General features: G+C 43.1%; 1 protein-coding gene across 1 annotated transcript in view; it reads right to left on the bottom strand.

Annotated features, from left to right (window-relative positions):
• EDA (ectodysplasin A) overlaps positions 1-17,639 on the bottom strand; it is a 101,973-nt gene that overhangs the window by 7,161 nt on the left and 77,173 nt on the right. Inside the window, exons 2-5 of the mRNA XM_011992004.1 lie at positions 9,138-9,161; positions 4,356-4,535; positions 2,854-2,888; positions 1,872-1,923 (exon numbers count right to left, since the gene is read on the bottom strand). Of these exons, the coding sequence (XP_011847394.1) occupies positions 1,872-1,923; positions 2,854-2,888; positions 4,356-4,535; positions 9,138-9,161 (291 nt within the window). The remainder of the gene's footprint in view (positions 1-1,871; positions 1,924-2,853; positions 2,889-4,355; positions 4,536-9,137; positions 9,162-17,639) is intronic.

Raw genomic sequence — 17,639 nt, 5'->3', positions numbered from 1 at the left:
GGCTAGGAGTTAGGAGGAACTGCCCTGGCTCTGTCCCATCAGTGGACCACTCTGCATGACGTCCTCCAATCCCTGACCCCATCACTTCTTCTTCTTCTTCTTCTTTTTTTTTTTTTTTTTTGAGATGAACTGTCACTCACTCTGTCACCAAGGCTGGAGTGCAGTGGTGTGATCTTGGCTCACTGCGACCTCCACCTCCCGGGTTCAAGTGATCCTCCTGTCTCAGCCTCCCGAGCAGCTGGAATTACAGGTGCGTGCCACTATGCCCAGCTAATTTTTGTATTTTTTGTGGAGACGGAGTTTCACCACGTTGGCCAGGCTGGTCTCAAATTTTGGCCTCAAGTGATCCGCTCCCCTCGGCCTCCCAAAGTGCTGGGATTACAGGCGTGAGCCACCGCACCTCACCCCCATCACTTCTTCTGGTCGTACTAAGGGTCAGCACAGACCGCTTCTGAGGATTGGCCCAGAGGGGCTGGAAACAATCCTACTGTGTGGCAGTGGGAGCAAAATCAGTGGCTGCTGGCACAGAAGAAACACTATCTGTCTAGATACCCAAACAAATCTATTTTGGCCTGTCTCTGGCCTCCCTGGACAGGTGGGGATCATGGCCCACTCAGGGCCTTGCGGTCCCCAGCAGGACCAATTGGGTTTTGGTGCCATTCTCTTCCTATTTACACTTCTGAGGCTACTAAGTCAGACATGGAGGTGGCAGTCAGGGAAGTAACTAAATACAGTCATTAAGGAAACTCAGTACAGCCAGTTCAGGACTGACTGAGTTCTTAGAAACTGTCCCCAGGTAGCTGTTTTTTTTTTTTAACCTTCCTTTACCGTTTCTGTACTCAAAACCCCTCCCTTCCACTCCAAGCTCTGTAAGCATCTAGCATCTTGGTTAGCTTGCTGCTTCCCAAGGCTCCTGGGGGTTCACGCATTTTAGGCTTTGTGCACTCTGGGGACTGGACATTATTCCAAAGTGCTGTTCTTTCATGAATGTTCATGTCTCTTTGGGGGAAGAAAATGAACCTTATCATTCAGTGGAGTGTACATACATATCACTGAAGTAGCATAGGGGAGAGGAAAGAGTCAGAAAGATGTAGTTTTGAATCCTGGCTCCTAAACTAACTTGACTAAGAAATTTTGGGAAAGTTAATTAACCTCTCTGAACTTCACTTTCTGTCTTTGTAAAAAGGAGCTCATACCTACCTCATAGGGTGGTTGTGAGGACTGGATGAAATTAAAGACAAAGAAAGCATGCTGAAAACTCTAAAGTATCATACAATATGAGGCAGCATGATTTATTAATGTATTATCCAATCTCTCTGGGACTCTGTTTCCTCATCTGTTAAATGCGGGGATTACGATAAATCAGTGCTTCTTAAACCCATTAAACACATTCTCCCTTTTGATAGACACTAGCATCTTCAACTCCCTGGAGATTCCAACATGCCCCACTTTCCCTGAGAGAAGCAGCCCGTCTGCCCATCTGCGTAGATCCATCAGACAAGAAGAATTTAATTTTACATTGTTTTACTTTCTATAATTTGTATTGTGAAAATATTAATCTAACTACACATATCTCCATGGTGGCTCTGATATAAACTCCATCGCCTGAGAATGCCTGGGCTAGATGATGTCTCAAGTCCCTTTCAGCTCCGTAATCAGTGATTCTAAATGCAATTTGGGTGTAGCAACTGGTCTTGATGCCAGCAATTGCTCAGGACAGCCAGTAGAGGGCATGATGGAGCAAAGAATGACTTCGTATGCCAAGGGTACCTCAGGGCCCTGGGAGGAACTAGGCTGGGTGATTATTTGGAGGTTGGGGAGGAGGAAGGGGAGAAGCTCCTCTTTGGGAGAGAGCCTATTTTGATTCTTACCATTCTTGACTTGAATTGCTGACCCTTGGCCCTGTAGATGCACCACAGCTGGCTGGCAGGATGAGAAGGATAGAGAGTAGTCACTATGAGTAATGGCTGCTTGCTCAGTCACCGGTCCCATGTTTCCATCCTGGTTTCTAGTCTTCTATTGTAATCCAATTCTGATCCCTCTCCCCTCTCTTGGGATGTTACTGACTACGTTTCTACTAGAGGGTAATATGATTTTGTAGCTCTACTGCTTGCTAGCTATGTGACCTCAACCAAATGTAATGCCTCTGAGCCTCATTTCCCTAACTGTAAAATGGGGATTATAAGAATGTCTGGCCTCTCTCACAGGGATGTCTAAAGATCAAATGAGGTGATGGATATAAAATTGCCCTGCAAGCCGTCAAGCACTGTGCAGCTGTGTAGATTTATCACTGTGGCCACACAGCTGTGGCGAGGGAGGCTGAGATGAGACAAGGCAAGGCAGCAGAACCTGCCAATAGAGACAGATTAGGAAGCTCAAAGACTGGGAGGAGCTCTTCAGGCCATTAAGGCAGACGCCCAGGCTAGGCTGGGCCTGGAGCTGGCTGGCTGTTTTTCAAGGACATACTCTTCAACTCTTCAGGTCCGGATCCCAGGTGGTCTGAGAGCCGACAAGGTGTCTGGGGTGGCTGGGGAGTTGGAGGCTCAGGTGAATAGGTCTGACTGGCAGCTTATTTCAGCTGACTACTGGGCCTGGCTATGGTGACCCTGGGGTCTCCTGTGGAATGAGGAAAAATGATCCTGGCAAGACACCCTTTCCTTAGCTAAAAACATGCCCTGGGGCAAAGCTTTTCTATTCATAGAGATGGGAGGGGGCTGTGAGTGAAAACCCTCAGAATCTCCAGGGTGTTCTCATGAAATAAAGCCTCAGGAAATCTAATAAGAAGCTAATTTAAAGGTGGCTCTAGCCTGTGGCTTTCCTTCCTACCCAAGAAGAGAGCAAGCCCCAGCCAACCTGGTTTTCTCGAGTTCCAGCTTTATCAGCAGCACCTGCAAAATAGGACAGGCCTATCAGAGGGCATAATCTTTTGACTTCCTTTTCCCCTCACCTGAGCAGCTAGTGGTGGTGAGCCGTGCTCCCTGCAGCCAGCCCTGTCTGAGCTTTATTCTCCAGGGCTTAGAGCTGGAGGAAGAGTCAGAGTGCACCTCTTCTGTTTCCTGCCCCGACCTTCATCTTCAGTGGGCCCAGCACCCAGCAGGGAAACTTCTGAGTATTGCCTCTGGCCAATATTAGCCCAAGGCAAGCCCCACCAGGCACCCATGGAGAACAATGAGAGGGCATTCCTGTCACTGTGTGACCCTGAGACAATGGCATTGGCTTCTCTAGCCTTTTGCTCCCTTTCTATCAATTTTCTTCATAGAGCCCACTGCTGTTTGTAAATATCTTGTTTCTTTGTTCTCTTTTCCTCTAGGAGATAACCTCTATGAGAAAAAGGACCATGTATCAATATGTCTCTTTGTATACAGAAAGTGCTCAATATTTAAGGAATGATTGGATGAAAACAAATCCCCAACTCCATCTCTTGTGGCCATGGTAACACTGCTTAGCCCTGTGTGAAGTACAAGTTAAAGAATCTGAATCCTGCTGCAGAATTCTTGCCCCTGGAGAAATCAGCTGTAAGGGTCCATTTCTTTAAAGCCCCAAGATACAGGGCGGGGGAGTGGGGAGCAGGGGGAAGAAATAACAACTGACATAAGCCCAGGCAGTCTGACTCTTGTCAATGCCAATTAGGCAGGTTTGGATCTGCATTCATACCTTTCAGATGCCCTTCAGGGCTTAAGGAGAAAGATGCAAAGGGATGAAATGACATTTGAATGGCAAGTGTGGTAGGGTAAGGATCTAGTGCAAGAAGCACTTGGTTCCTGGATGGGACAGCCTTGGTGCCTGGGTTTGCTTTATCCACAGACTGAGTGACTCTTAAGTTTCCAACTTCTTGACTATTAGTGACTACTTGCTATGGGAAAAGCACTTCAGACTTCATAAGATGAAACTGTCCTAGGGCTTGTCATTTTGTTCAGTCCTCAACTTTCCACTCCATAGCCTGTTTCTATGCAAACATCAGCATGTGAAGCTAGATGCAGGGAATCAGAGAAGATTAAATCTATTCCCCACTGGAACTCCAATGAACCACCAGGGCCTCTGTCTCTGGCTCATATGAATTTTACTGGTCCACTACAGGGAGGCTAAGAGTCAGGGAGGGCTTGTGATAGAAGGGTTGAGATGGGGTAAGAACAGGTGGCCTGTCCTTGACAGGTTGGTAGATATAAGAAGCTAGAGCAGGTCAGGCCCTACTGGCTTGTTCAATTCCTAGTTTTACACTGGTCTTGGAGAGCTGCATCCCTCATTGCACACCAACCCCATCTCCACCGTTTGAAACTGCTCTCAGGATCACCCACTCTTGCTCTCCTAAAGTACTTGTAAGGCACCTGGTGGGGTGGAAAGACAGGGGAACTCACCAGAAGGTCCCTGGAGGCCAGGGGGTCCTTGAGGACCAGGAGGACCTGGAGGACCAGGTGGTCCCATAACCGTTGTTCCTGGAATTCCAGGAATCCCTGGAATTCCTGGGGGTCCCTGGGGTCCTGGAGGTCCTGGGGGTCCTGGAGGGCCATTGGGTCCAGGAGGTCCTGCTTTCTTTCCTGAAAAATAGGGTTCAGTGTTACTTTTTTTTTTTGAGATGGAGTTCTGCTCTGTTACCCAGGCTGGAGTTCAGTGGTGCGATGTCGGCTCACTGCAACCTCCACCTCCCGGGTTCAAGCGATTCTCCTGCCTCAGCCTCTGGAGTAACTGGGTTACAGGCACGTGCCACCGTGTCCGGCTAATTTTTGTATTTTTCGTAGAGATGGGGTTTCACCATGTTGGCCAGGCTGGTCTCGAACTCCTGACTTCGGGTGATCTGCCTGCCTTGGCCTCCCAAAGTGCTGCTGGGATTACAGGCGCAAGCCACCATGCCTGGCCTCAGTGTTGCATTTGTAGTTATTTCCTGGATGAGTGGACTGTCAGGAGTTCTACACACTTCTGAGGACACAAAGTCAGCTCTCTGGGAGTCCCTGCTAAAGAGTTGGATACCTTTATCACACAGCTCTGTCTCCCTGTCTCTGTCTGTCTTGTGCTTTCTCTCCCTTCCCCCCACTCCCTTTTGTGAATACGCATTTACAAAGCTAGGTTTGAGCATATAGAAATAAGTGGCCCTCCAGGAGATCAGTCTGTGTCTGTGGGGAAACAGACACAGTAATGGGATAGTAGAAGTGCTACCTTAGTGGGTAGGGACCAAATGCTGAAGAGGTCAGGGAAGGTTTCAAAAAGGAGGTTACATTTCAGCTGAGTCCAAAGGATGAGAACTACCAAGTGATTAGACCTATGGGTCACTTTGTGGTTCTTTTTAGAATTGGGCTATTGTTGAAGAATGCAGAGCTTTTATGTTTGCTGCCCAGTTTGGTGGACTTGATGTCGATAATAAGAGGAAGCTGTACAGCCTGGCCTTAGGAACAGTATCAGCTCCAGGAAGGTTCCTCTAGGAGTCAGGATGTACAGGAAATGGGGGTTGGGATGGGGACAGTGCTAGTTGGGAATGAGAAATGGGAAGGAGTTTTGGAGATGGGGGAATGGAGAAGGAGGAAGAGGGGCACGGGAAGAGGGGGAGGGAGAGAGAGATATCGAGAAACAGGAAAGAAGCAGTGACAGAGAGTAGAGAGAGCTGAGGAGGAGGCAGCAGGTTTCACTTTCTTAGCTGACCTCTGTAAATTCTTTTTTAAAAGATCTCTGGGAAAGGAAATTCTGTAAACTCCATAGTAACATGTTCCAATGTTTATTGCCCCTCACTGCTCACTGTTAGGAAGTTCTCTGGTATATTAACTGATGTCCCTCTTGTGGCAGTTTAAGCTCTTATTCTATTTGCGTAGACAGAGAAGAATATACATATACATAATCCTTATATATGAAAAGAAATTAAGTCACCCACCAACCCCTATTTCTATAGGCTAAATAATCCAGCTTCCCAAAGTCTTTCCTCAGAAGTCCTATTCTCAAATGTATTACTAATCATGCCCACCAACTCTTCCCCCATTTCCTCCTTGCTATCCTTCTAGAACAATCTCGACCCTCCTATTTCATATTCCAGTCCTTTCAACATTCCCACCAGGATGTAGTTATCTTAAATGAGTCATAACTGTGGTCTTGAACCAAAACCTCCAGCTCCTCCTGTTGACTTCCTCTGCTCTGTGCTGCTACACTCAAAGACTACAGGTGGGCGCAGGTCTTCTTCCTTCCTTCACCACCTTCTTACAATTTTCTGGAAAGTTTCAGGAATGGAAGCCTGTTTCCAGACTTCATCACAATGTCTTCACCTGAGATAGTTTCTTAGTTTTAAATACAACCTTTCTAGTCTCACTAAAGACCACCTTACTGACTCTGACTTCCTGCTCCCCAGACCCTTAGGCAGGAAAATCCTGTCCTGATTTATCAGGTCCTCCTTTAAGAAGAATGCCTCATGGCCAAGAAACCAAATCCTCATGGCAATGCCACTCAAGAGGCCAGTTGTCTATGTCTAACCACATCTGCATTTGGAATAAAACCATGGGGTTATCGTGGGGCCTCTTCCTCAGAGAGGAAGGAAAGGAAGGTCCAGAGAACATCTCTCCCAGAAGAGTCCCTGTAGCCTTAAAGACCTAGAGGCATAAGCTTTAGAGGTTTCTCTGCACTTAGCAGCAAAAGATTGGATCTGCCCCGTTTCTAGATCTAGCCAATTTCAAGATGCTGAACAGGAAAACCATCTCCCTTCAGATTTGGGCACCTTCCAAATCAGGCTTATTCAGAGCCCAAGTTTCAATTCCAGCTAGTGTAGTGGAAAGAACACAGAATCTGTACTCAGGAGATAAGGATGTAAGCCCCAGCTCTGCCACAGACACACTTTGGGCAAATCCCTTCCTCTCCTTGAGCCTCAGTTTCTACATCTGTGAAACAAGGAGCTTGGTCTCCATGATTTCTGTTTCCTTATGAGACTGACTGAGCTTCCATAAGGAGGGGTGACTTACCACTTGCAGTCAGGAAGCTTCCTTAGCCTGGTTGTAAGGTTTGCTTCTCCCTCCTTATTTTCTAGGTGGCATAGACACAGAGGTTGGTGCATATTAGGCTGTCCTGTGTCCCAAGATTTCCAAGCCTAACAGTGATTTTCAAGCTACAGGGTGTTCTGTGGGTAGCACAAACTTCAGCTTCAAGAATGTGAGTCTCCTGTAATTGCTAATGTAATTTTGGAAGACTTACAGCCAGAAACTCCTCCAGTCCAAGAGACTAATGGTTGCAGTGAAAACAGAATGTTCACTTATGAAAATGTTAGAAGGCATTTGAGAAAAAACTCCTGCTTTGTTCCAGTTCTGCAGCTGGTCCTCTGTTCCTCTGCAACAAGGGTTAGGCAAGCGTGCTTCTCACACTTGTATACTTACACAAAGCTGCGCTCAGAGAAGAGAATGTACAAAATGACCCCTGGAGCAAGAGGATAACTTCAGAGGATTGACTCCCTTCTCTGGATTTCCTTACTTTACCAGAACACCTTATGATATAAAAGCCCAGAGACGTCTGTACTTAGAAACATACCCTATGTAGTGTTAGATGAAAGAATATACACATTTCTTTCAAAGCTAAACTTCATCAAAGGAGTATTTCCTTAACCTTTTAGCTAAGCCCCAAATGAAAGAACAACCAAAAGTGAGTGAATGAGTGAGTGACAGAGAGAGAGTTGTGGAAGGAGGAAAATTCCATTAAAGGGCGAAAATTAAGTGAACAATTCAATTTACCTCTTCAAGCATGTGCCTATTCACCATATCCAAGGAAATCCATATTAAATGGCTTCTAAATAGCTTTCAGCCAAAGTAAATGTTTAAGGCCTATGTGCACTCTCTTCTCAATAATGTCCAAGGTAGCAGTGCCAGGCAATGATCTGAGTTATAATTTCTGTTTTAAAGGGATGTGACAAGATTTAAGAACTACATGTTTGAAAATCAAATCTACTTTCTTAAAAGACAGAACATCTTGGTGGTAAATGCCCAGGCCCCACAGGGAAAGGTTTCCTCACTGACTCCAGCTCCCTGGCTGTTTTCCAACCTTGCTCAGTTCAGGCACTCAGGAGGTCAGGTCATTCCTCAGCTTCTTTACAACAGGCACACAACTTTTCCATGTGGACTATGATACCTCAAGGCACCAGAGTACCCTAGTGTTCGAAGAAGTGGCAGACTGCAGGTGAAGCCAGTCTTTTGGCCTAGTCTGGGGTTGGCAATCTATTCTATAAAGCTCCATAAATCTTATCACACAGCATCATTTCACTTAAAGCATTTTCATGAAAAATCATTAGTTTTACTCTGTCTTCCTCCCAGGTCAGAACCCAGAAACAAACAGGTGCTTTAGCTAGTTTCATAATTGGGTTTTTCAGTCCTAAGTAGTAGACCATATTGCCTGGCCCTGTGTTTGGAGACTGTTCTGTCTTTGGATTGATTCTCCTCTTTTAGTTAAGTGAGCACTTGTACGTGCCCTAGGGCCAGTTTCATTGCAAGTACACTGGGGACTTACTGACTCAACAACGGCACAATGGAAGCTGCTTTGAAAAGACTAAACGGTCAGGGTACTACCCCAGAATAGCATTTTCATTACAGAGAAAATGATATTGAATCCTCAAAGCAAGAAATACCTTCCCTGACTCTTTGGGAAATCAAATTAGGGAAGCTTTAAGTCCAAGAAACAGGGTGCTGACATCTTTTGATAGGTAGCGTATCTAGTTCCTACATGGTGACTCAGGATTTCATTCATACCCAATCACTGATTTGATAAAGGAGGAAAAAAAAAGGATAAAAGCGAGTGCCTGTAATCCCAGCTACTCAGGAGGCTGAGGCAGGAGAATTGCTTGAACCCCAAAGGCGGAGGTTTCAGCGAGCTAAGATTGAGTCATTGCACTCCAGCCTGGGCAACAAGAGTGAAACTCCGTCTCAAAAAAAAAAAAAAAAAAAAAAAAAAAAGATAAAAGAAGAGCAGGAGGAAGAGTAAGGAAGAATGAAAGAAAGAGGTGAATCATCACTAAAGAATGATTTCTTGTTCTTCAGAAACTACAATACTCAAGAAGATAACATATTGAATAAAATAACGGACAGACAATGCTGAAAGAATGTAATACAAAAATCGTACTCTTGATTTTTTTTCTTCTAATTTTAGAAAAGATATGACAAGACAGCAATTTTATAAAGTAAGGAACTTACCCTTTTTCTTGTTTTTAACTGGACCTATATGAAAAAGAAAATAGATAATTAAGTCATTAGAAATGAACAGAAAATGTTTATTTTCTAAGATAGTCACTAGGAGGGATCCCCAAGACACTGCAAATTTGAGGGAGTCTCACAGTCAAGGGTCAGGCTTTTGGCAAGGATCCAACTATCAAACCTCCCCATTCTGTCTTCTGGCTCTTGAGGCCACAAAACTTTCAAGGAAGATTTTTCCCTAGGGAGAAAAAATCTTTCTACCTCAGTCTTTGGGGTGAGGGAATGGGTACTTCTCCATAGAGATGAAATGCCCAGAAACGCACAACTCAACAACCTTAGGACGGCATTCCATTAATTCTGCAAGTCCTGAGGTTGAAGAGTCATGCATTCAGGTGAGAATCTGATATGAAGTCTCATGTGTTGAACTTGGAAGGAGCAAAGGGTTATTTTCATGGAAAGAGCAGAGCAGCAGTGTTTGATTAACTTTTAGTCACTTCCTTATCATGATTTAATTTGTTACTTATTAAAAGTTTGACCATAATACACTCGTGAGGGCCACATGCATTTCCATTGTAATTTACCATAAGTTAATGGACACTTTAACAGAAATGTCGGCCGGGCGCAGTGGCTTATGCCTGTAATCCCAGCACGTTGGGAGGCTGAGGCGGGTGGATCACGAAGTCAGGAGATCAAGACCATCCTGGCTAACACAGTGAAACCTCGTCTCTACTAAAAACACAAAAAATTAGCCGGGTGCCTGTAGTCTCAGTTACTGGGGAGGCTGAGCCAGGAAAATGGCGTGAACCTGGGAGGTGGAGCTTGCAGTGAACCGAGATCACACCACTGCACTCCAGCCTGGGCGACAGAGCGAGACTCCATCTCAAAATAAAATAAAATAAAATAAAATAAAATAAAATAAAATAAAATAAAATGAGAAATGTCAACCATTTCATTGGCAGTGAAATCACAAGCATTTTCTTGGGAATTACTTCTAAGGAAAATAATTCTAATCAATTGAAGGCACTTGGAAAACCCAAGGTGTTTCTAATATAGTTAGGTGACCAAAACTCACCAAACAGTTTAGGTCACTCCCAGACAGTCACTTTTTTTTTTCCCTTCTAGGAAATCAGTTCTCTTCATTCTATATTTGGATTTGACTTTCTTTAAATACAGGTATTTAAAATCTGTTCCAAACTGCCATGAAGACACAATTATACATTAAACCACTGTCAGTGCCCTCAAGAGCTTACAAAAGGAATACCAAGCATTTTAATATTATAGTTTATAAAACATATTTCCATTTATCATCTCATTTGATATTTGCAACAAACCTGGAATGATCTCTAACTGTAAGAGCAGGCCCTATTAGAGATCAGTAAAGTCTCTAACCTGGAGGGCTGCCAGAGTGGCCATCAGAGCTTTCACAGGTCTCTTGAAAAACCAACGTCTGTGCAGATTTTTCTGGCAAAGTAATTTCATGAGCAACAGTAGCTATTGTTATGTCCAGGGGATGTTTTAGATTGGAGCAACCTGCTGTACTTGAGGTCATGAATCTCAATTCTCTTTTCCTTCTCTCTTCTCCTTTCCTCTCCTCCTAGTTCTTTGTCTTCTTTCTTTGTTACCCATCCTTTATGAATTTTTTTAACAGCATTGTGAGTTCTTGAGAATGTGCTTGGAAGTTCTGAGAGGAAACCACAACTACATAGACATTAATGATAAGAGGCAGCGACTCAACCTGAGAAATGCCTTTTTCTTGAACAAGAAAGCTGTCTGGGGAAAGATTTACACAGAAAGGGCTCAGCTCTATCAGCCAGCCAGCCACCACAGCCTAGGAGAGTAGTAGAAAGACAGCCATTATAGCCACCCTGCCCTCTTGGCAAAAGTGTGCTAGCCCGGACCAAGATTTTGACCATTTCAGCTGGTTAAGGGTAAGCACTGTTATATCAGACTTCAAAAGCATGCTTTGAGGAAATCGGGCCATCACCAGCCAACCAGTACTTACTGAGCATGTGTATGGAAGGCAGTAAATAATGAAACACAACTTACAACTCTATCTTCAAGAACTGACAGTTGAATAGGGAAATACAAAAGATGAGGGGTGGCTTCAGGAATTATACTGGCCATTTAAGGGGAACAAATAGCTTCCTGGAGAAGGTCTGACCTAAATCCACAAGTGAAAAGAGAGAAATGGAAATTTCAAAATCTTTTTAAGCTTCAATTATTTTTATACAAGATATACCTACTCCTTACATATACATAAATGCATGCATACATACATATATGCATAAAAAAGAGGAGCAAAAGGAAAAAGAGCTTATTAAAGTACCCCCAAATAACCTCTACTAACATTTCATGCACATCTAGAAGTCTTCTATGTGTATAAATAGGTATTTTTACAAAATCGGATCAGATGAAAAGTGTCATTTGATAACCTTTTTTATGTCAATAACTACATTTTTACATTGTAATTTTTAATATGGATGCATCAGCGTTTAATCATCTTTGATAGGTATTTAGACTGGGTCCAGTTTTTCACTATTATAAACAATGATGTAGTTAATGTTTTTACATATGTAAATTTTTATACACTTGTCCAAACGTTTTTTAGGATGTGTCATTAGAAATGACACTGTTGGGTCAAAGGGTGTGAAAAGCTTTCCTTACATGTAATTAAACCTAATAATCTTTTCCTATATGGTTACTGCCTTCAGTGTCATGCTTACTTAGGCCTTCCCTAATGTGACATTATAGGTAACTCTTTATATATTTTCTAGTTCTTTTATGGTTTCATTTTTATTTTTAAATCTACAATTAATCTGGTATAGATTTTGGCAAACAGTGTAAGACAAAGAGTTAAGTAAAATTTTTATATTTTTTCCCTAAAATGCCCATGACATGAAGAGTACCAAGAGAAACAGGGCTCAAAGTCATTTCTTAAACTTTTATTTTAGTTTCAGGGGTACATGTGCAGGTTGGTCCTATAGATAAATTGTGTGTCACAGGGGTTTGGTGTATATATTATTTCATCACCCAGGTAATAAACATAGTACCCAATAAGTAGCTTTTTGATCTTCACCCTCCTCCCACTCTCCACTTGCAAGTAGGCCCTGGTGTCTATTGTTCCCCTCTTTGTGTCCAGATGTATTCAATGTGTAGCTCCCACTTACAAGTGAGAAGATGCAGCATTTGGTTTTCTGTCCCTGCTTGTGATTATAGCCTCCAGCTCCATTCATGTTGCTGCAAAGAACATGACCTCATTCTTTTTTATGGCTGCATAGTATTCCATGACATGTATGTACATTTTCTTTATCCAGTCAACTGTTGATGGACTTTTAGGTTGATTCCACATCTTTGCTATTGTGAATAGTGCTGCCACGAACACACATGTGCATGTGTCTTTATGGTAGAACAAGTTATATTATTTTGTGTATATACCCAATAATGAGAGTGCTGGGTTGCATGGTAATTCTGCTTTAAGTTCTTTGAGGAATCACCACACTGCTTTCCATAATGGCTGGACTAATTTACACTCCCACCAGAAGTATATAAGTGTTCCTTTTTCTCCACAACCTCACCGGCATCTCTTGTTTTTTGATTTTTTAGTAATAGCCATTCTGACTGGTGTGAGATGGTATCTCATTTAGTTTGGATTTATATTTCTCTAATGATCAGTGATGCTGAGCATTTTTTCATATGCTTATTGCTCATGTATATGTCTTCTTTTGAAAAGTGTCTGTTCATGTCCTTTGCCCATTCTTTCATGGGGTTGCTTGTTTTTTGCTTGTATATTTAAGTTTTGTTGGGAGCAAGCCCCCCAAAATCTAGCCATAAACTGGTCCCAAGACTGGCCATAAACAAAATCTCTGCAGCACTGTAACATGTTCATAATGGCCCTAACGCCTGTGCTGGAAGGTTGTGGGTTTACGGGAATGAGGGCAAGGAACACCTGGCCCACCCAGGGCAGAAAACCACTTAAAGGCATTCTTAAGCCACAAACAATAGCATGAGCGATCTGTGCCTTAAGGACATGCTCCTGCTGCAGTTAACTAGTCCAACCTATTCCTTTATTTTGGCCCATCCCTTTGTTTCCCATAAGGGATACTTTTAGTTAATTTAGTATCTATAGAAACAACGCTAATGACTGGCTTGCTGTTAATAAATACGTGGGTAAATCTCTGTTCAGGGCTCTCAGCTCTGAAGGCTATGAGACCCCTGATCTCCCACTTCACACCTCTATATTTCTGTGTGTGTGTGTCCTTAATTCCTCTAGCACCACTGGGTTAGGGTCTCCCCCATTGAGCTGGTCTGGGCAAGTGGTGTCCATTCATGGGGGCTCGAATCCAGGTCGAAGGGTTGCCAGAGCGACAGTTGGAATGGAAAACTGGCTGGAGGACACCTGAGTACTCTTAAAGCAATCCCTGTGGTGAGTAAGAAGGGGAGCTCAGAAGTGTCAGGGTAACCATGGGACAGGTGTGGGGTCTGGTTCGTTTCACCTTGGAACTTTTTCACACTGATGATGAGGAGGAAGGAGGGTATAGCAAAGTAACAGAAGAGGTTACAGAGCATGTTTATTTACCAGCTAAAGCTAAAGCGGCAAAGGAGGGAGAGGTTCATCCCTACCCTTTTGCACTCTCTCATTATTATTTTGAAGAAAAAAGACCCTCCAGATCTTTCTATTCTGGAGGACACTGGGCAAAAAGTAGTTGCCCCAGTGACTGTTTGAGCAGCGCCTCGAGCGACCGCTCTTAGTTCTATTCAGGCAGGAATTCAGCAAGTTAGACAAGAGGGAGATTTAGAGGCTTGGCAGCTCCCTGTTAGAATACACCCCCCAGATCAACAGGGAAATATTACAGCTACATTTGAGCCTTTTCCTTTTAAATTACTCAAATAATTAAAACAAGCTATAAATGAGTATGGACCAGGTTCTCCTTTTGTAATGGGACAGTTAAAGAATGTTACTGTTTCCAGTCGAATGATTCCTACTGACTGGGACGCTCTTACTCAAGCTTGTCTAAGTCCTGCTCAGTTCTTACAATTTAAAACTTGGTGGGCAGATGAAGCTTCCATTCAGGCTGCTTGCAATGCCCAGGCCCAACCTCAAATTAATATAACTGCAGACCAACTTTGGGGGTTGGCGGCTGGGCTGGTTTAGATGCACAACTGGTCATGCAGGATGATGCCATAGAACAGCTTAGAGGAGTGTGCATTAGAGCTTGGGAAAAAATCACTTCAGGTGGGGAACAATACCGTTCCTTTAGTGCCATAAAACAGGGACCTAGAGAACCATAGGTTGATTTTATAGCTCGGTTACAGGAGTCTCTTAAAAAGATGATTGCAGATTCAGCTGCTCAGGATATAGTGTTGCAGTTATTAGCTTTCAACAATGCTAATCCCGATTGCCAGGCTGCTCTGTGACCTATCAGAGGGAAAGCACATTTAGTTGATTATATCAAGGCCTGTGATGGTATCAGAGATAATCTGCATAAAGCTACTTTGTTGGCACAGGCAATGGCAGGACTGAGAGTGGATAAAGGAAATACTCCATTTCCTGGAGCTTGTTTTATCTGTGGGAAGCATGGTCATAACTAAAAAAGAACGTAGAAAAATCAGCAAGTCAGGCCGCCAGATACGGGAAAAAAGAAAACTGTTGAGCCTGAAATATGTCCAAAATGTAAAAAACGAAAACATTGGACTAATCAGTGTCACTCTAAATTTGATAAAGATGGGAACCCGATTTCAGGAAATGCCATGAAGGGCCCGTCCTGGGCTCCATTCTAAACCAGAGCATTTCCAGCTGAGGCCATTCCCTCACCCCTGTACAATGTCCGTCCCCCGCCACAGGCAGTAGTGCCGCAGTAGATTTATGCTGCACAAAAGCTGTGAGCCTTCTGCCTGGGGAACCCCTGCAAAAGGTCCCAACAGGAGTCTGTGGACCCTTGCCAGCAGGGACTATAGGATTACTTTCAGGAAGGTCTAGTGTAAGTTTAAAAGGGGTACAAATACATACAGGAGTTATTGATTCAGATTACAATGGGGAAATTCAAAATTCCATTTCTCGCACTGGTTTAATTAGCTCCTGACAAAATTCAGACTACTACTCCTTACTCCTACTTGGGGACCTTAGTAAATGACACTACCATTGTGCCACAGAAAGTAACCATATGTTGGGATCAACTAAAAACATTAAATGACTTTCAAAAATTACTAGGGGATATTAATTGGATATGACCTGCTTTAGGCATTCCTACTTATGCCATGAGTAATCTGTTTTCTATCCTTAGAGGAAATCCTAGTCTCACTAGCCCTTGGCAATTAACAAAGGAGGTAGAGGCAGAGTTACAACTGATTGAGAAGCAAGTCCATAAAGCTCAGATAAATAGAATAGATCCAGAGAAGACTCTCAATTTGCTAATGTTTTCAACTCAGCATTCACCTACTGGTGTTATTGTCCAAGAACGGGACTTAGTAGAGTGGTTTTTTCTTCCACATACTAATCCATGGACTCTAACTCCTTATTTATATCAAATCTCTACTATGATAGGGATTGGGAGAACTCACATTGTTAAATTACATGGATATGATCCTGGAAAAATTATTGTCCCTCTCATGAAGGCACAAATACAGCAAGCTTTTATAAATAGTCTTACTTGGCAAACCCATTTAGCTGACTTGGTGGGTATTCTTGATAATCATTTCCTAAAACGAAGCTGTTTCAGTTTTTGAAATTAACTAATTGGATTCTCCTTAAAATAACTAAATTTAAACCAATTGAAGGTGTTGAGAATGTTTTTACAGATGGGCCTAGTAATGGTAAAGCTTCTTATTCTGACTCAAAAAGTAAAGTTTTCCAGACGTCTTACATTTTTCTCTATGTGGAATATTAAACACCTCACTGGTATCCCATCCAATTCTCAAGGACAACCCATAGTGGAAAGAATGAATCTCTCCCTAAAACAGCAGTTGCAAAAGCAGAAAGGGAGAGACAGAGAACATGGAACCCCATTGATGCAACTGAACCTAGCATTAACTTGAAATTTTTTGAGCCTGCCCAAAGGCCAGATGTTATCAGCAGCTGAACAGCATCTACAGAAACCAGCTGCAAAGACAGAAACAGAACAACTGATTTGGTGGAGAGATCCAATAACAAAAACTTGGGAAATAGGTAAAATAATAACTTGGGGTAAAGGTTATGCTTGTATTTCTCCAGGCCAAAATCAATAGCTGATTTGGATACCATCAAGACACCTGAAACCTTATCATGAGCCAGATGCTGAGGAAGAGACTCCGGGAGGATCCTGAGGACCCCCCGGTTGCAGCCATGTTGAGACTGACGCTGAGGAGGACCCAAACTGTCACGAGCAACACCCATCGAACACAGCCACCCACCTGGGGACAGATCAAGAAGCTGTCACAAATGGCAGAAGAAAACCTGAGGAAAGCAGGACAACCAGTCAGAATGAATAATTTAATGGTAGCTATGATAGCAGTTATTACCACTGCCGTGAGCATTCCTTCAATAAGGGCTGGTAATAATGCCTGGATGCAATCACTCTATGACACAGTTACCATAATAAATCTGCTTCTATAATTGAGGCATACCGCCTTCAAAAACCTATTTGTAAACAGGATTGGACCCATTTAGAAAAAATGAACGTACTTGTTTAGGAAGATTGCTTTGCTGAACAGGCAGAGGTGCTGCACAACGATTCCTATGGAGTCATTATTAATTGGTCCCCTAAGGGGATATTTAGCTTGAATTGCACCTCTCAGTCTGCGTGCCACAGTCACACTATGTTCAGATGATCTGGACAAAATGGTCAGATGGTAGAAATGATAAGAAGTATGGCAAAAGTTCCTATTATCTGGAACCATGGCAGTATAGTAACACCTCAACCTCAAATGATATGGCCCACTCTAGGCGCTAAACAAGGATTTGTGGAAACTATTAAATGTTCTTAATAAGATCAAAATTTAGGAAAGAATAAAAAAGCATCTAGAAGGACACTTGACAAACTTGTTTTTGGATATAGCAAGATTAAAAAACAAATATTTAAAGCATCCCAGGCACACCTGACCTTAATGCCAGGAACTGAAGTACTTAAAGGAGTTGCAGATAAATTAGCAGCTAGTAACCCATTAAAATGGATTAAAAAACACTGGGAAGCTCTGTGATTTCAATGATGACTGTGTTTTTAATCTATGTTGTTTGTCTTTGTATAGTCTGCAGATGCGGATCTCGACTCCTGTGAGAAGTAGCTCACTGTGACAAAGCTGCCCTTGCTTTTATCTCTGCAAATCAAAGAAGGGAGACATGTTGGGAGCAAGCCTCCCAAAATCTGGCCATAAACTGGCCCCAAAACTGGCCATAAACCAAACCTGTGCAGCACTGTAACATGTTCATAATGGCCCTAACGCCACGCTGGAAGGTAGTGGGTTTACGGGAATGAGGGCAAGGAACACCTGGCCCACCCAGGGCAGAAAACCGCTTAAAGGCATTCTTAA

Source organism: Mandrillus leucophaeus, unplaced genomic scaffold, assembly GCF_000951045.1.
Source record: "Mandrillus leucophaeus isolate KB7577 unplaced genomic scaffold, Mleu.le_1.0 Scaffold401, whole genome shotgun sequence".
Taxonomy (NCBI): domain Eukaryota; kingdom Metazoa; phylum Chordata; class Mammalia; order Primates; family Cercopithecidae; genus Mandrillus; species Mandrillus leucophaeus.
This window is presented reverse-complemented; position numbering and strand designations above follow the sequence as displayed.